This window comes from Myxocyprinus asiaticus, chromosome 8 (genome assembly GCF_019703515.2).
Source record: "Myxocyprinus asiaticus isolate MX2 ecotype Aquarium Trade chromosome 8, UBuf_Myxa_2, whole genome shotgun sequence".
NCBI classification, from domain to species: Eukaryota; Metazoa; Chordata; class Actinopteri; order Cypriniformes; family Catostomidae; genus Myxocyprinus; species Myxocyprinus asiaticus.
Window position 1 is genome coordinate 2,063,549 of NC_059351.1, and position 26,425 is coordinate 2,089,973.

General features: G+C 39.2%; 1 protein-coding gene across 5 annotated transcripts in view; it reads left to right on the plus strand.

Annotated features, from left to right (window-relative positions):
• Nucleotides 1-26,425, plus strand: part of LOC127445159 (F-box/WD repeat-containing protein 7-like) — a 196,506-nt gene that overhangs the window by 146,759 nt on the left and 23,322 nt on the right. For 4 of the 5 annotated variants that reach the window (XM_051705021.1, XM_051705022.1, XM_051705020.1 and 1 more), the window contains 2 exons: nucleotides 22,620-22,687; nucleotides 24,189-24,327. In XM_051705021.1, coding sequence (XP_051560981.1) covers nucleotides 22,620-22,687; nucleotides 24,189-24,327 — 207 coding nt within the window. Of the gene's footprint in view, nucleotides 1-16,011; nucleotides 16,270-22,619; nucleotides 22,688-24,188; nucleotides 24,328-26,425 lie in introns of those variants that run through there. The other variant, XM_051705024.1, reaches the window with a different exon arrangement.

Below are 26,425 nucleotides of genomic sequence, written 5' to 3' on the forward strand. Positions count from 1 at the left end.
ATATAGAACTGGATTGCTGAAGACGTCAAAACAGTGAAGCCACTGCACTGCCATATTGCTATGCCCAAACATTCCATTGTGCCTATTGACTTAATAGAAAATCATCTCATTTTAGCGAGTAAACATTAGTCATTCAATCACCTATTTAATATCTGAAATCTACCTGTACGTCCCTACAATGCAAACGTCCCACACGTGTAATCATTTATTTAAAGTCTGGATTTTTTCCTGTTTCTTGAAAGCCTGAGCGAGTTATGTGTATCTATATAAAACAGTCTTCGTCTAACAAGCTTCAGTGGCTAACAAATCAGCTGAATGTAAACAAGTTCACTGAATCTGAGGTAAGATGCAAACAGACATTATCAGACATATTTATTGCGAACATCCAAGTGTTTATTCAGAGTTACTTGTTTTAAGTCGCTAGGTTTAAATGGCAAACGAACATTTATTTATCACATGTATCCATGTGTGACTACAGAGAGCGCTTCAAAATGAAAACCCTGGGCATTTTAGGCAAATTAAAAGTAACGGTTTAACTTTTTTAAGGACCCTTCGAGGGAAAGGACATGTTGTCACCCCAAAACAAGCAAATATTACAGCTTTTCCTACTTACAATAAAACTTGTGGACAGTTTTGCCGCTTACCTTGATGATCATTGTGCTGCATTGATAGGCTGAACAAACGGGTAGGTGAATGCTCTGACATCGTGATCCACGTACATCTTCACCCTCGTAACGAATATTATCCATAACAAGCAAATTAAACATTAAACATGATTGTCACTAGAGGACGAAATGCGACTGTCGTATCTGGAGGTCGGAGATGGTGAAACGGGGGCGCTCTCGCCTGTCAGTCATTGATGCTCTGACAGTTTGGGCATACCAAGATGGCCGCTCGAACACTTCCGGTGGCTTCACCTCCCGCTGGCCGTTTGTTCAACCGTTGTGTCAGTGATCCAGTTATATATATATATATATATATATATATATATATATATATATATATTAGTGAATAGAACCCATTATTATCAATGATGCTGTCTACCATGGAAGCGTCCGTTAGTAAACAGATGTCCTGTTCCATTTTGCGCTGGCGCTACTACTGCCAACAACACAAATAAACGGTTTAGAAAGTTTGTGACGACGTGCCCGGTGTAGACAGCCTCAAGCCGTTGTGTGCCGTTGTGAGTCTACAAAACATGCAATCTACACTGAAATACACTGAAGACACATCCACATGACGCACACACATAGTCCAAAGCACAATGAAGATGCACGCATCCAGTTTCCAGTATCATCCTGCACTGAAATGCACATAGCTGGAAATGCATCAAAATGGTTAAAGACTTCCATCCAGTGCATGTTTACACACATCAACAACTAAAAATAGTGCAGATGGGAGGTGTAAAGGAATAGTTAGGTTACACTAGGTCTGTTTGTCTTGCTCTCTCTCTGAGTACAATCTGAGCTTCAGTGGGCCACAGGGCCAAGGGTGCTATGATGTAAAGTAGGCGTTGATGTAGATGTGGTCATGAATTAATGTGTACCCTTTGTGACATCACAATTTTATGGAAGTTTTTTTTTTCTCCCAATTTGGAATGTCCAATTCCCAATGTACACACTAAGTCCTTGTGATGGCGGTGTGACTTACCTTAGTCCAGGTGGCAGAGGACGGATCCCAGCTGCCTCCGCATCTGAGACATGTCTACTCGCACATCTTATCACGTGGCTCGCCGGGCGCCCCACCGTGGAGGCACAGCGTGCGTGGAGGCTTCACGTGCCCCACCTGGGTCCCCAATTTTATTTAGAGATTTTCCATTTTATTGAGAACGAGGCGTTAGGCAGCTAAATTTTTTTTCTCCCAATTTGGAATGCCCAATTCCAAATGTGCTTTTAAGTCCTCGTGGTCGCGTAGTGATTCGCCTCAATCCGGGTTGCGGAGGATAAATCCCAGTTGCCTCCGCGTCTGAGACCATCAACCCATGCATCTTATCACGTGGCTTGTTGAGCGCATTGCCACGGAGACAACCACGCTCAACTCACCACGCGCCCCACCGAGAACGAACCACATTATAGCGACCACGAGGAGCTTACCCCATTTGACTCTACCCTCCCTAGCAACCGGGCCAATTTGGTTGCTTAGGAGACCTGGCTGGAGTCACTCAGCACGCCCTGGGATTCGAACTAGCGAGCTAGCGAACTCCAGGGGTGGTAGCCAGTGTATTTTACCACTGAGCTACCCAGGCCCCCTTTTGGCAGCTTGATTTAAATAAATGTTTTTGGGGATTAAGTTTTGAGTTCTGAAATTTACAGTATGTTTTTATAGTAGAAAGACCTCTTATTTGTCAAAATATCAAGGAAAATGTGATTCCTCATGAATGTTTTTATCTCTGCTTCATAGATTTCAACTGAAAACACTGTGGCGCATTCAAAACATTGCTCTGTTCAAGGATCCCGACCAGCCCAAAATAGCAACATTGGCTCAACCAATGGTGTGTGGTTGTATGGTATCTTTAAGGACTGATTTAGGCTGTGATTAACAGCTGATTGACTGGACTCCATGATAGAGCACAATATTAGTGGCACTTGTGCAACAAAGGAATTAAAACATGGTTCTGTACTCTTATCATGAACAACTTAATATGCAAACTTTATCTTCGCCTTTACAGTTTTGAAGTGTGTTTAAAGTTGCTGTCTTTCACTTAACAGCAGAGGTAGGCCAGCATTGCTATTGTATTACATCATCTTGCCTCAACTGACACACAGTCTCCGAAAACAAACGTCAAAAACGGTTTGTTTCTCTGCCAGGCTAGTTATTTATGTCTGGTAGACAGAAACCAGTAAAACATTTATTTGTGATTGATTGGCAGATTGGCAGTTAATAAGACATTATTATTATAATGTAAAAAGTAGGTTCTTGGTGGAAATTGGCCATTTAACACTGAGATCTGTTCAGTTTTGATGCTGCTTTTTTTGCCGAGGAGTAAAAAGTTCTAAGAAATAAAACCAGGTCCTCAATCGGTGTCAGCGTGCAGTGGATATAAAAGAGCTTCAAATGTGGTGTAACCACAGGGTGCAGAACCTCCCCCATCACCAAAAACTGTATGTAATACCAGTCTGTCTGGAGTGTCTGGAACAGGAGCTTGTGTAAGAGGAAACACCTAATGACGGCAGCAGCAAGACTGAACATGCTATATGGCTCATGCTAAAAGCCTGCAATTAGAGTGGCGCTGTTGTTTGTGTTCTTGAAAAACATCCAGCTTGAGTTACGCTTACCTCAAAATTTCTCTTTTCACTTGCCATCAAAGCTGGAATGGTTTTGTCATTTTTTTAATTTGTTTTTATTAAAAGTTTGAGTTAAGAAGTTGGCCAGTCAAGTTGGCCAGTCAAGTGGGTTGCCTGAACATCTAGTGGACTAATCAGTTTTAAGGAATCCCCGAATAATTTGACTTGTTTTCGGTTTACTTGACGTATTTAGTAGAAGCTGTTTATATGAGAGGTGTTCTTGCAAACAGCGCGTGACGCAACAATGTAACAAAATGAAGTGGTCTTAAGATACGCATTTAATAGTTCGAATATTTTTTACTTACTGTATTTTCTGGAATATAAATCGCATTTTTTTCATCATCTGAAAGGCCCTGCGAGTTATAGTCTGTAGCGACTTATACACATGGTATGGTGGTGGCGTAGTGGGCTAAAGCACATAACTGGTAATCAGAAGTTTGCCAGTTCAATCCTCACAGCCATCACCATTGTGTCCTTGAGCAAGGCACTTAACTCCAGGTTGCTCTGGGGGTGTTGTCCCTGTAATAAGTGCACTGTAAGTTGCTTTGGATAAAAGCGTCTGCCAAAATGCATAAATGTAAATGTAAATGTATACACATAATTAATACGTAACTGATGTCAGCTGGTCAAATACACGTGCACCAAACAGATGAAAACATCAGTCATAAAGACGGTAGAAGCGTTTTAAAGTGGCCAATTCAGAATATTTTGCTTTTACAAAGTACTTGATGCAACCAGTTTAAATATTTTGTCCATCATAACTTTATTGTTCTAACAACCGCTGTCAAACGCAACTCCTCACGTGCCCACAAAATGATGCTTCATGACACGCGTAGTAAAAACATTCACTTAGTGAACCAGATAATTAATACACTGCAGAGAGGGTTGCAAATATCAGAAATATCCACAGTTGTTAACGTTAATGAATGAATGGAATACAACAGGCATACTGTTTTACTCACAGACTAAAAGATGTTTATTTGTGCACAGCATATAGTTACAGATATTATGAACAGATGTGGCTTACTTGTCACGTTTCTTTCATGAAAGAATATGGAAACTGTTACACACGATTACTTAAAGCAAATTCTCCCTATTAAAACTAGGCCAAAAACACTGTGAAACGATATGTAGATTCTGAGGCACATAATCTTCATGGAACACGTTTGACATCTGAACCGGTGAAGAGAAATCGTGAACCTCAGTCCATACGACTTATCCAAAGATGTGACTTATATGTGTTTTTTTTCTCTCTTTCAACAACGCGATTTTGACCCGGTGCGACTTATAGTCAGGTGCAACTTTATTTCCGGAAAATACGGTAAATGTTGTCTTAAAAGCGCTACACTTGTGGTGGCATGTTTAATTCAACTGTACAAGATGCCGCACAATAACCGGAGGCATCCGTCTGCATGTGATTGGATGTTCTGGCATTGTTTTAAAAGGGGTTGTAATTAAAGACAACTCTTCTGTTAGGGTTTTACTGTATAAATAGTCTTCGAGCTAAAGCATGCTATCAGCACACTAATTAAAACACTGCTGTAAAAATATCAAAACTGACAAATCTAGATATACTAGTCAACCTCACTATTTGACTAGTCAGTGGTTGGACTGTCATGACCCATCCCTAAAATAAATAATGAAAGGAAAGGAGAGGAGTGGTTTGACGATATGACTAAAGCTCAGGGCTTCTAATTGGAAGGTTGCTGGTTCAAGCCACACAAGAAGCAAGCAATGAACCATCACGAATGCCCCTGAGCAAGGCACTTAACCGTAGGGTGCATCAGGTTAGACTTTACCTGTAATTAGCATACTGTATGTCACTTTGGATAAGTGACTGCAAAGTGACTACCTACCTAATAATAAAACTGCCTACAAGGAGGATTCCCTGAGTGCTAAATAGGTTAACACACCTTTCTGAGTGTATGTCTTCAGGAATTGTTTTGTCAAGATTTTTCACCTGCATTCCTTCCACATTAGAGCATCTTTCAGACTCACCTGTGCAGGCCAGATATCTCTGCAAAACATGCAGCATGGAGCACAGGCCGTTACCTCATAACCAGAGATTGCATTCCTGAAGTTCTAGATTCTCCAGAGATCTGCTTTCACACACAAAAGCAAAAGTGAAATGCTTTGTGTATGTGCTTCAAGAACTTTCCAACTCTTAAAATTTCACTCATCTATATCTCCCTCTGGATACACTTAATCCATCACAAAATTTTCCTTGGGGAAAATATGGCACGAAGTACAAGGAATGTGCTAACTGAACGATCTTTCACCTCCTTCACTCAAAGGCTCATAAAGTTCATCTTCCTCACTGAGGGAGCTGAAAAACTTTAGGGTAGAGGTTATAACTTGCAGCCGCCATATGGGATATTTATTTTTTTCATTTAGGTTTAAGTGTGGCGCTTTTTGGTTCACGCAGAGGTTTTGTAAGACCACTGCAGTCTCACACTTTCCAGACTCCATGTCTCCCTTCCTTAATTTTACACACATTCATGAGAGTATACTCCATTGTTAGTGGAGCTCCATGACTGTAATCTGGGGCTATTTTTATGGTAATCTTCATCTTCTGCATAGTGTTTGGCTACCTTCCATAGTCAACTACTTTCTAATTTACACACACAAAAGTATGTGAAAGATAGAGAGGGAGAGTGATTGTGTGGGTGAGACAGAGTGTGTTGGAACAGTTGCAGACACGGATTCTAAACTCTGAAAAAAGCCACTTCTCAAATGTGTTGCCATTAAACAAACAGCCCACAAAAGGTCAGCCTTTAATGAGCAGAATAGTCTGAGATGTTATATCTGGTCTACAGTATATGAGCCGTGTGACTTATCAAAGTAGGAGATGGAAGAACAATTCCCTGTGTCTGAATATGCATACTTACCCATGACACAGTATGAAAAAAGTAGTGTGTCAGATTAGTAGGATGTCCAATTACTCTGTATTCATGATACAGTTGGCGAACAATACTGTCTGAAGTGTGCAACCAATAAAAACTTTACTATCCTAAAAGGCTGCAAGAGCTGTTGAGGATCCATCATCCACCTTTATCAGTATAATGAGGATCCATCACAACCAAAAAGTTGAAGAAGGAAAAAAAAAGCAGAAAACTGTGAGCCAAGTAGCGCTTTTAAAGCGCAAGCACTATACGTACCAAGAAAGTTGTTCCTTGTTGTTAAAATTGTACTTGTCTAACAACATGCAAGTAAATTTTGTTTTCACAGTTGTTGCTACAGTTGTACATCATAGGTCAAAGGACAGTGCCAACATTGTAAATGAAGTATGTCCAGGAGGCTATTTATAATACACCTGTATACCTTTTTGAATCCTAGGCCTTCCATTGTCCAAGATAATATTAGAAGGCCTACCAGGGCTCAACGCTAAGGATTTTTTCTACTGGCCCAGTCTGGCCAGTGCTTCAGATTTTTACTTGCCCTGTCCAAATTTTCACTGGCCCCGACACAAAAATGAAAAAGCTATTTTTACCATCATGGCTTTAAAAAAAATGTGTCCGAAGCTAAATATTTTCCCCCTAAATTGTATCACATTTATAATTTGCAAGATAAGATTTATGCCTTTTGTAATCACATATAAGCACTTTACAGATATAAATGCATAAATACATCATATTAACCTCAGCCGTCCTGCCATTTACACTGTGGAGCAAATGATGGGTTTCAGACCAACACTGACTAAGGGTACGTTTACACGACAACGATGTACTAAAAACAGAAAAGTTTTTCCTTTGCGTACAGACGACAACGTTGTCAAAACGATCCCCGTTCACACGGATCTGCGAAAACGACTAAAAACACTGTATTATGCATGCCAGGTCAGTAGTTGGCGATGTCACTTTGTAAAGGCACCTGCGCACATAAGCATTCTTCCACAGAGTGGTGAATACAAACAATGAAGATGGCGATCGCTGGTCGTAGTAGTGATGCAGTAAATATACACTTTGCTGGAGAAGTGTCAATAAACTAAAAATCTTTAGCAGCACAAACACCGTCCTGTAATCCGCCATTGTAGTTTTGAATGTCTCGCGCGTTGTTTTGAAGTACTCACGTGCATGCCTATAGACTGAACATGTAATACGCGTGTGCATGACGTCATCGTTTTCACAAATTCACGTTTTTGTATGTTTACATGGAAACAATAATGGTATTGTTTTCAAAAACGTGCAATTTGAAACCCGTTTTCAAACTTTTGCGTTTTCAGGCCCCAAAACGCCGTTGTCGTGTAAACGAACAGCCAAAACGCATAAAAAGTTTTCAGTTTTTAGTTGAAAATGTTGTCGTGTAAACAGCCCCTAATACACAAAGCACAGGACTTTACCTGTACAGTCCAGAGACATGTAACAGGTGTGTTTTGAGGATGATATGAAGAAGACTGTTTTAATTAGTCATCTTCACCCTGCAGCTGAACAGCTCTGATAATAATAATAATAGCAATAGTGATTTTGCTTCTTTTCATATCAAGCGCAGTTAGTAGGGATGCACCGATACCACTTTTTCTAAATGCATATTATAAGTGAACCGAACTATTGAGCATCTACATCTGAGATGCTATTCTTGAGTAGCGCTCAAATATTGCGCACCGCTGTGAAGGTGCGCAATATTTGAGAGTGCATCACCAGCCTGTGCGTGAGTTTGTGTCAACAGAGCAGCACCATTCACTAACGCGCTGGCGCTGCGCATACTATACGTTTACTTATTAAACACAGCCTTTTGTGATTCACAGAGCTATTGCATGTTTTCAAGTGGCTTTGAATAAAATGCACGAGTCATACTGCTTTAATGGTGTTTTTATGGTTCTCTTATGTCATTTTTGGAGCTTGACAGTAACGAACATGACTAACACACAGTATCGGATTTGGATCGGGCTCGTCGGACCGATACCCGATCCGACTAAAAGATTCAGTATTGGAACCGATACCGATCCAGGTAACGGATCGGTGCATCCCTAGCAATTAGCATGTCAAATTAATGTTTACGTTTTGAAACATTACCTAATTAAATATATACTTACATTTTGAACACTGAGCAGCTCAGATTTCCAGCCACGTGTATAACCGGGGTTTAACGAAGTTTATTACGTTTTATTCAGCGCTCAATCTGTAAAGATGAAATAGTGGGAACAGTAGTGCTCTGTCCCTTTACGAGAGCGCATGCACGTTAAACAGCGTCTACGCTGCACGAAGAGTGAAGATGAGATAGATGGATGGAGAGAGATGGATTTACAGTTCAATAGAAAGAAATTGTTGATTTCTTTCTTGTGTTCCAATGTGTGGATTACTAATTTTCACCAACATGTTAAAACGAAAACATGTGGGAATGTTACCGCACTGTGAACATGGAAAGTGCGAGGATACTTAAAATGTTGAGAAAGACGTGCAGTCCACTCCGAAATTCATCCAGTGTTTTTTTTTTTTCCCATGTTATTTTCAGCACATTGCTATTTGATGCTGCGAAGACACTTGGAAAAGAGCGAGGACAGTTCTAGGAGAGCGTGCTCGGTGTCTCTACGGTCTTGTGCGCTCACGTGACTCTGCCTCACCGCGTCCAGGATATTATGCGCTCACACGTCTTTGTGAACTAAATATATTCAGGCTCGCTTGTCTTGGAGTGCTCGTTTAGAAGACTTTGCTCACTCCATGTAATTGTTGTGTTCTCTCACTTGTCTGCTTGCACTAACATTATAAATGCAGCACTGGCCCGATCGGGCAAGTGACGGTTCTTGCAACTGGCCCGAATCTCTTTCACACTGGCCCCGGGCCATCGGGTAGTCCTTATTGTCGAGCCCTGCCTACTTTAATTAATTTTGTGATTCCAGAAGTTTCAAGAACTGTATGTTCTTCAATAAGAACAGCTGATGAACGAAGCTGTTGAATTTGAATAAGAAATATGTCAGTTTACATTTCGTATATCTCGCCTTTTAGCGCTTTTCAGGATTGTTTTTATTGCAAGTTAGATTATTATAGTTCATTTAAACTAATTTTAAGTAAACTTGAAGCCCCATTGGATGTTTGCTGAGGCCCCCTGTTTGAGGATCTCAGACTGATCTAGAATATCATAAACCAAAGTTGCAGTAGATTGCATCTGTTGACAAATCCATTTGCACAGGCTCTGAGCAGACCCCAGGCAACTGTCCTCAGACAGAACATCAGGAACAGGATTATATGGGTTTTCCCTGTAATGCACATACATTTTTGTACATCCTTAGCTTAATTTCAGTGTAGATAAAACAGTAAAATGTCTTAATCATGATGTTTGCCTTTATTTCCAATTTAACTTTAAAGTTAGACTTCTATGGTCTTTTCAAATGATATTACTCTTCACATGACAAGGTTTTGCTTGTTTCTTCACGTGTTAAATTGTATTTAACATACTTGTAAACCATGATCTAATACCTGATCAGGGCAAAGACTTTCTATGAGAATCTGCTATGCTAAAGGTCACCACACCTTTGAAGAATGCTGTCTTTCACTGCAACACAGAGGGTCGAAAGTGGAGCTTTTAACCGTTTGTTCTTTCGTGTTGTGCTGGACTGATGGGTGCCCCTGTCATGGTTCACTTCATGCTGTCAGGAGAGGGGTCAGTTTATTATATCTGCCCACTGAACTACTTGATTTTGTCGCATCTTGAGGTGCTGTAGAATGGAAATCTTTGGCACAAACTAAGGTAATACTTTAGGCTACCTTTAGAGTCCTAAAGAATGCTGAGGAACCAGTCTGAGGTGAGTCAATAACAGTTACCATGTTATGAGCAACTGGTAGCATAGAGAGCTTCTGAACTCCACCAGCTGCTGAAAAAATAAAGCAGCATCCACTGTTCCCACTAATTACTCAACCACTATAACCTGAGTGAAATTACAGTCTCCATATAGGAAAACAACACCTGAAGAGTTATTATAGTCCTCTCTCCTGCCATTTTATAAGGTTTGCCTATTACCTCTCCTCCTCAAACATTTTTAAAGTTGCTAACTAAAGAGGACAGTTCTTTACATCTTTACTGTCTTGCAGTTGAAAGGAGGCAAAGAACAAATATTTGGAGCCTAGCAGATAATGCTAGGACTTTAGTGCATGATAAATAAAAAAAATATGACCGTCATATCACAAGATCATATATGTGCAAGGGTCCGTGAGCATGTATGCATGTATATTTCAGTTCTTGGTACAGTTAAATGTGCAAATTAAGAATAATTTGCATGCATCACCCCAGTAATGTAATTTATTTTGCCAATGCAGGCTGCACATGTTATTCCAAATGGCACAATGGCTAATTGAGAAAAATCTGTGCATCAGTGCATGGCATTCTTGGCACGGAATTGAAGAGTTACGAGACTAAATTACATTCCTATTTACTCTGATTTTTGTTATTGCACAGTAAATGGAAAAATCTTGTAAGAAATTACTTTTTATTTGCGAAACTTATTTGGAGAATTCCTTACAATATTGTCTGTAACATTGCATTTGCACTTGCATCTCCATCTCAGGTTAATTGATTTTTTTTCGAATATCACAAAAGTAATTTCCTTCTGCCTTTCTGTGCTTTGCACACATTTGGTTTAATTTACCCAGCGTTCTTATTGTTGTTCCAGCTCCTAAATTGGACAAGTGACCCTTTAACCATCTCTGCGTATTATTCCGTTTCGTCATTCACCCAGCCATGTGTGATCCTGCCTAAACATCAGTCATCATGACCTAGTCAAACACGATAGATCAAGGGATTATTGTCAGGTTGGAGGCCAAATGTTCAGGTCAGGAGCAGATGCTATCATTGTGCTTGGTGGGACGTGGCGGTCCGCAGTCGAATTCATTAACCCCGATGTCATCTGGACGATTGGAATGCGTGGTTGCTCGCTTCACACCGGTTGCCCATTCATGGGGAGCACACTGCCGTCCTTCATTTTCTTTTTAAAAAATAGCAAACACACTACGTCTATATGATGATTAGAAATGCTTCGCTGACACTTTAGGAGTTCCCTTTTGCAAGTTCGGCCCACCATAGTGAATATTTCTAACTAGGTCCTGTGAACTGGTCTTAATTTTAAACGATTCAACTACTGCTCTCTCTAATGTTCAAACTGTTCTTATTATTCTCAAATGTTCATAAGCTGTCCCCTCGACTTGCTTCATGTTATTAGCATTGCACATGTTTGAATTTTGTCCCAAAGGAATTAACGTCACTTTCTTGTAACCTGTATTTCTACTTTGCTAACACACAAATGTAACACTGTTGTAGGTCATCTATCATGTGTCTGACAGGCCTTGTTTGCTACACCATATCTATATAATTCTACAACCCAAGTGTTCCCAGAAAAGTACCTGTTTTTTGTGGTTGCATGACAGGGACAGCCTCCCGCCATGCAGTCAGTTAATTCTCCACTGTGAACGCGGGAGGGTCATATGCTCTTCAAAAGACATGGGCAGGATCTTCTCACATGCCACACATTCCTGTCCGCTGTGTAAAGTTTAGGAGGGCCTTTGTCTGTGGAGGCGAGAGAAAGAGCTTTATACACAGAAACTCCCGGTCCCGTGACCCCGCATACATACACGCTCCAGTTTGTTTAAGGGTTGCCATGGTGATGTTTAACAGCAGAGACCCACAAAGGAGGTCTGGGATGAGGCCCTCATCACCACACCTATGCACATTTGTTTTATTTAGTTTGAATTAAAAACTGCAAAGGCATTTGTGCTGGATTTGGCATTGTGAAAGCCAGAGATAAGTGTTATAGTGACAAGACACCATTTCACAAATAAATAATCCAAGTTTGTCTCAAGACTATTCGCTGCTATTCCATTCCACCCATATTTCGAGACCCTGTTGCCAAGGTTATTGCCCTAAAGGACCTTTATAGCTTCTCGCTCTATCTCCAGTTTTATTGGTTTCAGGACAGATTTTCTGGAACCGGTGTAAGATGAAGAGTTTTTGCTTGCAATACATCAACAAATTGCCTGGAAACTTTTGACAGGTGCAATTTCGTCCCTAATGCTGGGTCGCAGTAACTCTATGGTCCTCTCCCCACAGACTGCTGTATACTGCACCTGAAACGATTAGCTCTTTTTTGTTGAGGCCAGAGAGAACAGACATGGGACTTGTGCCAACCATGCAGATTTCTGCAATAAGTCTAGACCAGGTCTGGTTCGCATTGCTTCCCTTTTCGAAGACAGAGCAAGCATATTCCCTCTCCTCCCAATGCTGAGCATTTGCACACATAGTAAACACAACAATATGTGGTTGTTAATTATATTTCGTACACCTACATTTTCATTATCAAGTTGAGTCAGTGGTGGTGGACTTCAGATTGATTTTTTGGAGCATCACTCTGACTCAGGTGTAGATTGGGACGTGTAGATTAGATAATGGTTGCTAAAACCGACAATGTGTTTTCTTACAGCCTAAACGCAGGTGTTATTTGCAGCACCTAGCCCTTCGCAGTCAACAGAACGTGATGCAATGTTGATTATTTGACAAGTAGATGCCCTATAATAAATGTCAAGAAAATGGTAGAGATCACATTTGCTAACACTTACTTGATGCATTCCCACGTTTAAATTGCCTTGATTGGGCTTTAATGAGCATTGTAACCCCAACCACTGTCCCATGAGATTTGTTTAGTCTGGTTTCATCGAACAATTCCTGATTGGTTCAGCACAGCTGCCCTGTAGCCTAATGCTGTTGGAGGACGGATCACATGGTCAGTTACCTGTGAACAAGAGCCTTGGCGAAAAACATGTGCTGTTAAGCTTCAGTGATTCGGCACTCTCGGTTTGCCGGTGATGCAACAGATCTAATGAGTTGTAGATTGGTAGACTTTTACTGAAACTGCATCATAGAGAAAATGGGCAATTATAAATTAGTTGATTAGTCATTAGAATTTGTTTACAAAAACTAGATATTCATAATTATTGTGCATCAGGAAAGTGACTTAATTCATACGAAATTAAACACATGAAATAGCTTAGATGCTATTAAACTGGAAGAGGAATTTCAATCTGAGTCATGCGAATATAAACAGAGCTAAAGAACACAAATTTGCATTTTTGTTTATGGTACTGTACATATAAATAGGTCCAGTTTGGGTGGTTCAGGAGGATGACTGAGGTGTCTGAGAGACATGTCTCGGCATGTTCAATGATTCACTTGAACAAGGCAAAAGAGACGACATGCAGTCACCTCCTTACATGACCGTCTTTTGTCTGAACTGTACAAAATAAGCAAGGAATCTTATTCATGAGTAAAAGGCAGTGTACCTCATGGCATGCCAGTTATCTGCTTTGTCGGAAGCTTTTTTCACGGCAAGCATTTTCTGTGCTAGAGTGTTCCCTTTTTTAGGGTCATCAGACTTACAAACTTATATGTTGTGGTTTTTGGCTTCTTTAAAATATTGATTTGTTATAAGATATCAGATTAGTTTGATGGGATGAGATAACCTCACACTAATGCACTCACACAATTATAAAACTCTTTGTAGTTTGCATAAAATATTAGATGAAACCGATTTAAGCAGGTTGTCCTTTTTAAATATTTCGGTTACAACTCTGGTGTCTGTCTTTATCCGCTTGGGTGATTTTTAATCATGCAGTCCGCACACAAAACCACCCCGAGTGCCAAATACCACCTGCTCAGTCTGACGGAAATAACATGAGGAGGGTCAGGCAGTTGTCTTCAATGGGTGAGGGCGGGTTTAGAAACTGCAACAAGTGGAAGGCGTGCACCACCCGGTTTCGGTTGAATATAATCTCTGGCTCTTCCATTTTCATCCAGCTGCATGCACAGTCATTGCCCTGTTTGCTGGACTGCACCATTCACTTCCTCATCAGCAGGAAATCTGTAATCTGATCCCTTTTTATGGCCAGTGTATCCTCTTGAGAGCCAGCAATTCATTTCACTCCACTTTTGACATAATTATGCTTGTTTGTTAATATCTCTGAGAGCCCTACTGCATCTTAAAGAGGACGTCCTGGGCTTTTGTGTCATATCAAATCTTTCAGAATTAGAATATAAATAGTTTATTACATGTTTTTATCATTGTAGATATCTGAGTATTGTTCAAACCTTTTTCAACAAATCTCTTTTCTTTTTTTCAGAATTTCCAGATCTTTGTATGATAATTCATATACTGTAATACAAATATCATAAATATCATGTAATAAAAAATATCAAAACCTTTTCATTTTAAATTTTAATATTTTTTTCTGTCAAATACTAAATATAAAAGACACTTATAAATAAAATAATTATGCTCTGATGCATGTTAAACGGTATTTTTTATCAAACCGAATATTTCATAATATACTGTAGCTAGAGTATGAATAAAGCATATTCTATATTTTTTCTTTTCAAAAAAATAACCCCCTGCAAAAATAATTATAATAAAAAAAAGATCATCATATACTATAATATACAGTACTACTATGATTCAAATCTTAAAAAAAAAAGTTTAACCAAACACAAAATAAATAGCGCATTATTAGTAGTATCATTGTTATTAATATTATTATTGTTGTTGTTGTTGCTAATAATAATAATAATAATAATAATAATAATAATTATTATTATTATTATTATTAAATAACTATTATAAACCACAATTAATCATTAAGATATTGTGTGTTCTATCATTAATTATTATTACTACTATTACTATTATTATTATTATTTAATTATTAAATGACTAATCCAGCTTGGAAGAGGGTCTCTCTCTCACTGTCTCTCTCACACTCTCTCTCTGTCTCTCTCTCTCTCTCACTGTCTCTCTCACATTCTCTCTCACTGTCTCTCTCTCACACTCTCTCTTACTGTCTCTCTCACACTCTCTCTCTCTCTCACTGTCTCTCTCTCACACTCTCTCTCTCTCTGTCTCTCTCTCACACTCTCTCTCTCTCTCTGTCTCTCTCTCTCACTGTCTCTCTCACTCTCTCTCTCTCTCTCTCTCTGTCTCTCTCTCACTGTCTCTCTCTCTCTCTCTCTCTCTCACTGTCTCTCTCTCTCTCTCTCTCTCACACTCTCTCTCTCTCTCTCTGTCTCTCTCTCTCTCTCTCTCTCTCTCACTGTCTCTCTCTCTCTCTCTCTCACTGTCTCTCTCTCTCTCTCTCTCTCTCTCACTCTCTCTCTCTCTCTCTCTCTGTCTCTCTCTCTCTCTCTCTCTCTCTCTCTCTCACACTCTCTCTCTCTCTCTCTCACTGTCTCTCTCTCTCTCTCTCTCTGTCTCTCTCACTGTCTCTCTCTATTTAAAGTACTTTATTGGCATGATTGTGTTTACATACAATATTGCTAAAGCATTAATACACAAAACAGATAATGACAAGACAAATAATAATAATAAAACAGTAACAAATAAAAAATAAAATTAAAATAAGGTGCCAGATAATGAATAAAATAAAATAAAAACTATAATAACAATATACACTATACAATATAAAATAAAATAAGCATTTAACAAGACAAAAAAATACTATGACTGAAGTACATTAAGGCAGTGATTGGTTTCTGAGGGTGTGCAGCTCTCTCTCTCTGTCTCTCTCTCAGTCTCTCTCACTCTCTCGCTTCATTCCCCCCCCCCCCCCTCTCTCTCTCTCTCTCTCTCTCTCTCTCTCTCGCTCTCTCGCTTCATCTCTCTCTCTCTCTCTCTCTCTCCCTCGCTCCCTCGTTCTCTCTCTCTCTCTCTCTCTCTCTCTCTCTCTTCATCCATCCAGTCTCTCTCCTTCTGTTGGCTCAGTCAGTCCGCTCAGAGGACGCTCAATGAGACAGACGGGCGGATCGCTGGATTCTTCTCTTCGGTTTCAGCTCCATATGCATCCGTCCGTGGATGAGCATGTCCCTGTCGGATCTAACCGGGATTAATAGAGCCATTAACGAGGAGATATATTTAGATCTATTCTTCATCGACTCTCAGTGAAATCACAGCCGGATTATCCTCCTCCTCATCATTATCATCATGGGTTTCTACGGCACTTTAAAGATGATCTTCTATAAAGTGAGTAAACGCCATTGCGGCTTTTATAACTATACGGGAACACCCCACCGACGCGACATATTATAGATCAAAGACGCCCGACGTCGATTCGTAATATTTAAATACGATGCGCTCTTGCAGTGTAGATTAAGTTCAACGCGTTGAGCGTTCTATATTGTCGCGTCGCGTCGCGCGTTTGCAGTATGAGGGTGCGTCGGTGAAATGCGCGGACGTTCTTACAGCCACTGCGGAAAAATCTCCAGCTGATATAGAGAATCACCTTCCGTGACATTAATTCACATGAGCCTGCTTTTGGAGTTTCTTTCCAAATTAATCTCATACCTAGAGATGGTTGCTATGCACATGATTATGGGATGGGTTCATCATTATTTCTCCACCATCTGTCCATCCTAACACAGAGATACTGCACCTGCGCTCCCTATAGACTCAAACACTAAGACTCACATCAGTTTCACTGCACATTCTTTATTCATATTTGTTTAAAGAGCCGGAGAGCTCATATGTATAAGAGTTAACCGCTTTGGTGTACGCTTGGCTATGATTTGATGGTTCAGATGAGCATGGAAGGATGTTATTGGATATCCTCATGTTCCTGCACCATTCGGTGTAAACCTTTTGGTAATATTAATTTGTGCTTTGCGGTTTGACTCCGTTACTTTATTCTTCCCATGTCAAGGTGGAACCGACAGTCCCAAATGTCCCCTGTGTCTCTTGTTTAATGGCTTCAGTGTCGTGATATGTGAAATAGAGAAATGGATGTGTGTCTAACGGAGTCGTTTCAGTGTGCCAAAGCTTTGGTTGTCTTTTGCGCTGCCTGTTGAAGGGTGTGTATCCTCCACCGGCTGGCGGCATCACACCACCCGTCAGTGATTGGGTCACTGTGTCATTGCTGTGGAGAGGGGAAACTGAGGACATCAGTCACAAATCTCGCACTTTGATGATTTCCAAAAGACACAAGATCACCCAAATTCTGAACTTTTAACGTGGAGAGCCCATTGGATGCTCGCGGTCGCTGCAGTTTTCAGGGTGTCCTCTGATCAGAACTACACCCAGTAAGCGGCAGTGACGTTGACGGATGCCCCCAGTGATCTTGTTAATTGTCATTAAAAGAAACTCGTGAAGGATATTTGATGTTATCAGATGGACAAGTGATTGCAATGTAACTGCAGCATTCGTCTTGGCCTTTAACCTGCATGATTGTCTTCTTATTAAGTGTCCTTCATTATTTGATATTTTAATTAGATGTCGACTCGTAAAGATGCGTCAGAGCATGCTGTCATATTTCTCTTCCATTTACTTTTTGACATTCAGTGCACATATTTCTACAATACAGCACGTCACCATGGCTAAATGCACTGTTATGACTAATACAGCTGGTTTCCAAAATGTAGAGTTATTCATTCATAAATCACAAGCAGGATTGATTCACTGAAACAGGTAATTTGCCAAGACTGGATTGGTTTCCTTGAATACAAGCACCCCTGTTAACTACAGACCAATCCATTTGTTCTCTGTGGAAAATGATTACACAGTGACTCACCTAAAATCAGTTTCTTACATTGAACCGGAGAGAAAAGTGGCAGTATAATCCACTCTGTGAAATGTTTTAAAGTGAAACGAATGCTTGTTCTTGCTTTTACTTTCTTGCTCTTACTCTTTTGTGTTTAGTCTGTGGCAAGGACTCTTTAGTGTGAGACCAATGAGGCTAGACAGGTTTACGTAGTAATAGCGATTAGCAAATGTGGCGTTCCCTGCATGTTTTATGTTACCCATTCTCGTGGAGTAACCTGAGAGTCTTGAGTGAACCTTGAGATACTTTCAAGAGCGTATACTGCGTGTACCCAAAAACACAGGCTCTTAACCTCTGAATCAGAGGCATAAACACTGTCATGCAAACTTTTAGTATCAAGTCTTCCCATCATGTCTTCAGAGTCACACACAATCGCTCACATGTGCACGTCCTGCCTGTCCTATTGTTTTGACTACCTTTGTAGTGAGATGGCAGAGAAATCCATCGACTGCGGGTGGGTCAAAACTGATCCTAGCCAAAAATACACCTCTGTTCTGAAAATGACTTTCAGTTCACTTTTTATATTAATTTATTTTTACTCAAATTATTTGTCTGTTTTACCCTAAATTAAAGGAAATTTAGCCTTAATGGTCTTTGGTTTGAATTTTCATAAGGGACTAAAATTATTCTGTGCACACTAGTGTTTTACTGATGCATCACCGAGGTCAATAAACTGGACGATATTTGGTATTTTTAAATTATTGGCAACCGGCGATACATTTTCCCATTGGTCCGATTCGTTTTGAATGATGTGACATCGCCGAGAATTGCCGTCTTGCATGGGAAGGAGCTGCCTGAGACATGCAAAGACAAATCAGTTAGTTTTATTGTTAGGTGCAATCATGTTACTGCAACAATAGACCAGTGTGCAACAGAGAGTCATTTAAAGAGTACCCAGGCTCAGCAGACACCAATGCGCTCATGATGTTTAAAGTGCTCGCATGTTTCGTTCTCCCTCTCTTTTATCAGCAGTTGCTTAAAACTTTGTCTTATCATAAAAAAGGCAAATAGTAAGAAAACATCGATCAAATACCATCTGTAAATATGTGGAAATCTTGACTAAACAAAAGAAATTAAGATTTAATTCACAAACAGCCCACACTTCTAAAATGCACAAGATTTTTATTTTTTCTGTTTTTACTAAATTATTTTCTTTGTGATATTTTTAGTACATCTAATACTTAATAAAAGTGCATTAAATATTTAGCAAATTTATGTAAATTTCATCTGTTATCATAATAAATTGTGACATCACCGTAAATTTTTTTTTTAAAAACCGGAAAAATACCAGCAGCTGTGGTTGCCAGAAATTTACTGTAAAAAATAAATAAAATACGGTAACCATGTTTCAGGCTTTACGGGATGTAATTTTGATGCCTGTGTGTTTTATGATTCACTACCGTTTATATTGTTAAATTATATAAACTTGATAAACTAACCTTCTGGAATTATAAAAGAATGTTTGCACTTTAAAATGTAATCATCTTCGTAACTACAATAGGCCACATGAAATATGAATGTGTAATTAAAATAATGCAATAAATTAAACTACATCAAATATAACACAGAACATCCCGAAGTACATAACTGATGTAATGTGTTATGCAGGGAATTCTTGGAACGTCCGATTATTTTATTTTTCCATAATTTTAACAATAATTTACCGTTAAAATGTACTCTCTTATTAAACATAATATACATTTTTACCGTTAATTATATAAGAAAAATCATACTTTTTACATCTAAAAAATTTAATTTTTACAACATTTTACCATAAAACTACATGTATTGCCTTTTAAAATATATTTAAACAATTTGACCATATATTTTAAGGTAACTACCCATTAACCAATTAAAGTTTTTTATTTTTTTATGTTAAAATGTAATTCAATTGTAATTTAAAATACAATTATTATGGTGAAAAATGACATTTTGTGCAGTGCAGGGTAACACATTTGACACTAAAATAATGCAGTGAACATTAAACTACATAAAATATAGCACAGAACACCCCAATGTATAGATTCCCATAAAAAATAACGAAATGTTACGCAGGGACTTATGAGAACGCCTGATTATTGTTTTTCACCATCATTTTACCAATAGTGTACCGTAAAAAGTGCATGTATTGTCTTGTTAAACAAAATCTACATTTTTAGTAGTGCACTGTATTTGAAGCCGATTTTTTTTATTTTTTATTTTTTTAAACCAAGATGCCCCATACCGATTTTTTTGTTAATTTTTTTTTTTTTTTTTTTTAAAGTGCCCTTTGCCACACTTTTGCAAGTTAAATTGTGCAGTTATATGTTTATGCCCCACACAGTAAAATTACAGTAACACTTTACATAAAGGTTCCATTTGTTGTTATTATGTTATTTAACAACATTACTGTAGTTAACATGAACTAACGAACTTAATGTTAGTTGCAACATATACCATTACATTTTTAAATTCAAAAGTTGTATTAGTTAACATTAGTTAATGCACTATGAACTAACAATGAACAACTGTAATTTTATTAACATTATAAAGGCTGTAAATATATATTGTTCATTGTTTGTTCATGATACCTCATGCATTAACTAATGTTAACGAATGGAACCTTTTTATAAAGTTACTAAAATGTCATTAATTACATTAATTGTGAATTGCTAATATTTATTTGTTTTGAAACAGTTATGAATAGTTCTGTTGTCAATGTCAAAAGGTCATTGTGACACACTGGCAACCAGTAAAATCCATGAGAGCATCACACACAGCAGAGATACGTTCAAAAATCAAAAATAAATATATTCATTACAAGCTCTAAAACTGTTCCAGTGAGAAATCATTTTGCTGTAAAACAAATCACTAATTATTAAGCAAATGCGTGAAGACGCGGTGCCGTTATTGAAGTTTAAACAGTTACGTCTGTTATAAGTGTTATTGTGCCCAACATTAATCTGATTTAAATTGGGATCCTCACAGAATAGCGCTGAGATGAGTGACTGATTATGAGATATTGAGAGCACCAGGAGAGCCTCATATTTGATTGACACTGCGAGTGAGCATATTAAAGTGCTCATGATCGCTCCATACAGCATCTGATTGTCACGACTCGCGTTACATCGTATACTCAGATTTGTATACGCATGTTTATTTGTTGTTTAATTCATTTTTATACCCGTTTGCAGTCTCTTTATCCTCTCGGTGCTAATTCTTACACATTTTTAAAAACAAACCTGCATATTCATCTGAATAACAGCATGTCTGAAAGATTAAATTCATGAATACTTCGATTTGCCAACAATTCACCCTCCAGTGTATATGTGATTCCCTGCGTTCTGCAAAAAAGAACGGCCCTGATTCTAGGCACGATCGGCCGATCACCGATCACTGATTTAAGATGAAGATCTGCCGATTTCAATCGGTGGCCGATCGATCGGTGCACCCCTATACATTTTTACATTTACTCCTGTTAATAAATAAAATAAAAATTTTACCATTCAAATTACAGATATTTTTTACTGTATATATATATATCCCTGCTCACTAGGTATCAGCATCGGCCATTATATAAAAAACCTTATCGGTTGATCACTATAAACACCCATCTTAATATTACCATTCACGTCTCAATCTGTGATGGGTTTTATAGACGTTTCAGCAGTGCTTGATCTGTTTTTCTCCGCCCCTTATTTACGATTCATCTAACAGCGAGGGGCCCCAACAGAAACCCAGACAGAGCTTCATTATCAAACACCCCTTTGGCTCCGAGTACTTATACCAAATCAAGCTCACTCGAGTGCATCAAACACCTGGCTTGCCGACCCTGGGTCTTTTGCAGCAAATGTGATCATGTGATTTGTTTTGTTTCTTTTGAATATCTCAGGACTAAAATTCAAAATGCCCAACGAATATATTGCTGCTTAAATGTAGTCCTTTCGGACCCAATAGGTGCCATGAACACTCTGTGCTTTGGTGTATTTCCACAAAGATTCTGCACACATCCTTAACGACTCTTGAACAAATGAGCAGTGGCTATCACTGAGCTCCGCCTGAAAGTTCAGTCTGATTCACCAACTGCGTAAATGCTTGCAGCACTGTACACTCCTGAAATAGTTTTATTCAAATGTGGTTTAAGACCTCATTGTGTTGAGAACACTGAACCCTTGTTTTTCCAGAGTAGATGCTCCGTAGCCAGGCACCAACTATGTGGCAAAACTAGGGCTGTTTCAGCCCGTGTAGGGGGTGGGTGACATAGAAAGAGATGCCCATATAAATTAAGGCTGTTGTTTTGTGCTCTGTGAAAGCATAGTGCCTGACACGCCCACACAGATGTATTTGCCCAGTGCCCCCCTTGCCAGCTCACATGAGGCACAAACCTCTTTGAAAACCCATCAGCTGTCAGACTTTGTGTTTGCCGTCTATCACTATAAAGTGGCCTCCTTCCAACTGCCTATATCTCTTGATGAGAAAACTAGCATAATAACCAACACACAAATTGTTAAGTAACCTCTGAACATGAACACATGTTGATCGATAACTCTCAGCTATGGTGTCATTATGTGCTGATGGGGTGCCCCTGTGGTTTTGAACAGGTTTAGGAATGTTCTGGAAATGCTCTGTAGACACCCACCCTCTCATTACTGTGAAATTGCTACTTGGCAGGGTGTTGACTGTGTTGTTATTGGCCTGAAGTGATGTTGTGCCTTTGTAATTTTACGTGTTGCTTTCTGTTAGCACGTACTGCACTCTACGAGCCCAAACTAACCGTTACCCCTCCCTCTTGTTGTTGCAGATGAAGAGAAAGTTGGACCATGGCCCTGAGGTTCGAAATTTCCCTTCAGGAAAGAAGCCCTGTCCAAGGTAAATCTCCTACCATCACACATGCAAACTTAAATGTTTTAGATACGTTGCTGGTAGGATTAATTTTCACACAGTAACGGTGCAAGTTTGTGGCAGGACTACATGTTTGGCTGAACAATGGTAGATGTTTTTTGTAAAACCAGTTTAAAAACAATTATTAATTTTAGAGTTCCATTTGATACCACCAACGGAGCACAAATAACGCACTGCAGTTTAAAAAAATTCCTTTGAACATGTTGCATCCACACCCTAAGATGTGCCTTAGATAAGGCGACAAACCCCCAGCTCAGCAAGTGTACTCACGCCTTAATGTCAAGATGCAGGATCCCTGTTGCAATTGTCCTCTTGGTTCATGCTAGCAAAGTACACTGCCAACCAAACTGCAGTGTGCTTTGGGTAACTGAAGCGTCTTGGCTCCTCTCAACCTCAAATCCCATTAAATATGAATCCATTATGAAACAGACCCCACTCTGTGATCACCTGTATTCTGCTCTCTCTCTCCTCATCATGTGTCCATCTCTTGCTCTGGACAAGGTATCTATAGCTAAGCAGATTGAAGGAAAGAGTGCTGAATTGCCTGAATCATTAGCGCAGGTCCCCAGAGACATTAAGCTGCAATAAGGACTGCTGATGTGGGCAATTCTCTCTTTCTGGTCTCTTCGTGTCCCTTTCTCACCATAAGTGGAAAAGAAAATGTGGGATTAGTTCATCCACTCTCATCATTTACTCACCCTCAATTTTGGACCTATTTCAGCTCAGTAGGTCCAAAAAAAAAAGTTTAAAATTTTGATCTATTTCTTACACCCAGCATTTCGCTTCAGAAGACATTAATCAGACCATTGAAATCGTATGGATTATTTTTACAATGGCTATTTGTACTTTTGGAGCTTCAAAATTTTGGCACCCATTCATTTGCATTGTATGGACCTACAGAGCTGAGAAGTTCATCTAAAAATCTTCATTTGAGTTCAGCAGTGAAAGTCATACACATCTGGGATGGCATGAGGATGACTAAATGATGAGAGAATTTACATTTTGGCTGAACTATACGTTTAAATAAAAACAATCACTGACATCACTTGGGGATCTAAATCTTTCATCATTGACTATATTTATCTATATTTCTGAATTGAAGCGAGAGCATGCATTGTAACTGAGCCAAGTCTCCGTCATTTCAAAATAAGAGTCCCCATTGTGTTTCAGCATTTGCACCAAATCTTGCGTCTGGGATTTAGTTATCATATTGGCAAAACCCACTCTAGGTCGACCTCTATAGTGATGGAGGTAAACACATACAGGTGTATTGCCTGATGATGGATCAAAACCACAGCATAAGGGGACTTGTGCTCATTTGGCACTGGTTCAGTCCACACTCGCCATTTTGGTTTTGGCTATAATGATGTTTTCATTTAGTGCATTTTGATTATATCTTATTCTGTCTCTAAATGGTTTCTCTGCTCTTTCCATATTTTTCTCCATCACCTTCACTATCCCTGAACAGTCCTACCGGACTGCTGTACCCAGCCACCCCCACCACGTTTGGGGACTTGCGAGCGGCCAATGGGCAGGGTCAGCAGAGACGGCGTATCACTTCCATCCAGCCTCCGACGGGCCTGCAGGAGTGGCTCCGCACCTTTCAGGTGAGTTCAACCAAACGTTCTGATTCTGCTTGATGCAAAACAGAGGCAATTAACCAGGTCAGCCACCACTGTTAATGTATGTGAAACTGCAATCAAAACAAAAGCATGGTAAAATGCAGTGTACTGATGCAGTATTGTGTTCTGAATGTGACATTGGGTGTCTTTTTTTTCTTCTGCAAGCTTACTGAAGCAATAAGCCACTCAAAGCAGTGCATTACAGTGATTTTTATCATGAGTAAAGGTGCAATGCAAAGCCCCATTTACCAATAACATCACTGAAATGCCCAGCCTCTAGTAGACAACAGAAACAGCAATATAACACCAAAATTCACCAATGTTCTATATTTAAATAAATAATAATCATCATCATCAGAATAAACCATTTAAGTAATATAGATTTATGTAACTGTTTGCTGTTTATAGTTGCCAATCAACATGCAAGCAACTTGGAGCATTGATAAAAGATTTAATTGATGGGTAGTCACAGATGTGTGTAGACATCAGCTATCTTACAAACGAATGGAGTCAGAAGTCAGAACTTTGTTTTATAAAGAGCATCATATTACTTCTGCGGCGGGTGCTAATGAAAATGGATAGCATTAGATTCGGTCTGGCTTTAAGGCATAAGCTTCTCCATACTAAGATCTGACTGATTTTAATCTAGACATTTAAGGACGTATAGCTGTCAAGCCATGAGTTTACATCAGTTCAGAATTTTCTCTCACCCATCTCTGAAGAACAACAATTCAGTTCTTAGCAGAATGTAGAGGCTCCACCCCAGTCAGTGTTTGCTCTGCCTTGCAGATAATTACAGGCTTGTTCAGTCCTCAGGCTTTAACAAAGCTGCTCTGGCATGAAATAGCAGATACCCGTGTTGACTGAAAGGATGAAGAAGATTCCTTGTAATGCTGAAAGTTTGGCCCAAGATATTTTCTTGCTTTTTCCTAATTCATATTCAATGTCATGCTACATTTCGGTTAACTAAAAAGCTCCCTTAATCCAAGTACAGCGGGAAAGTACATGTTATGACGTCACCGACGAGAGTCACAAGACGATTTCTTGCCTGCTCAGTCAGTTCTTGATCATTTGTTTTCTGTCTTAAGTTATTGTAAGGCGTATGTGCGAAGGTGCAAATTGCACTCTACATCTCTGAGTCAGCAGATCGTTCAGTGTCGCTTGAACACTGATGTGTTCGCATTAAATGTGTCTCTTTTCTGCACCTGTGGTGATGTATTTCCGCAGCAGTTTCTTTTATGTATATAGAATTGAATCCTTGAAACAGTCAGAACTGTAACCATTTTCATTCCATCAGTACGAGTTGTAGTAAGTGGCAGTTTCACTACAAGTTCAGATTAAATTTAAACCTTGAAAATATCTGGGGATTTAAAAATGGTTATTTCCAGTCATGGAAATGAGTCAAATCTAAAGTGTGCTATCATTGGCCTCTATTGAGGGTCGTATTGGAGACATTTGTACACTAATAGGCATTTATCACACTTCCACACAGCGAAATATTTGCTTTGTAGTGTAAAACAACTTCCGTTGCAGTCTATTTCAATGGCAGTGCCCATTATAATGATTTATGTACAATTCATCTTAAATACTTCATCTAGACAGACCTACCTCACCTTCCAATCAATACTCTGGGATGATGAAACGAAGAAAAATGGTGTCATGTTATTTGATGCACTTTATGATTTTAAAGGAGGGTATGTATGTGAGTAGGCAGCACTTCACAAAAGTATTAGTATTTTCTGTATTAAAAGGAATGCAAGAATATAGTACAAACAAGAGTACATATACACAGTAAATAATTAGAACAAGACAGGGGTGTGTAGTATGTCACAAAAAACCTGCTGAGACCCTCGTGTGACTGCTGTGTGCATTTTTCATTTTTCACGATTTGTAACTAGTAGCACCTAATAAACAGATTTTTTCATCAAATAGTTTATTATGTGTCCAGGAGTGTTGATTATTTATTTCTTTTGGATTTTTCCCCTTTTTCTCCCAATTTGGAATTCCCAATTCCCAATGTGCTTTTACACCCTCGTGGTCACGTAGTGATTCGCCTCAGTCTGGGTGGCGGAGGACAAATCCC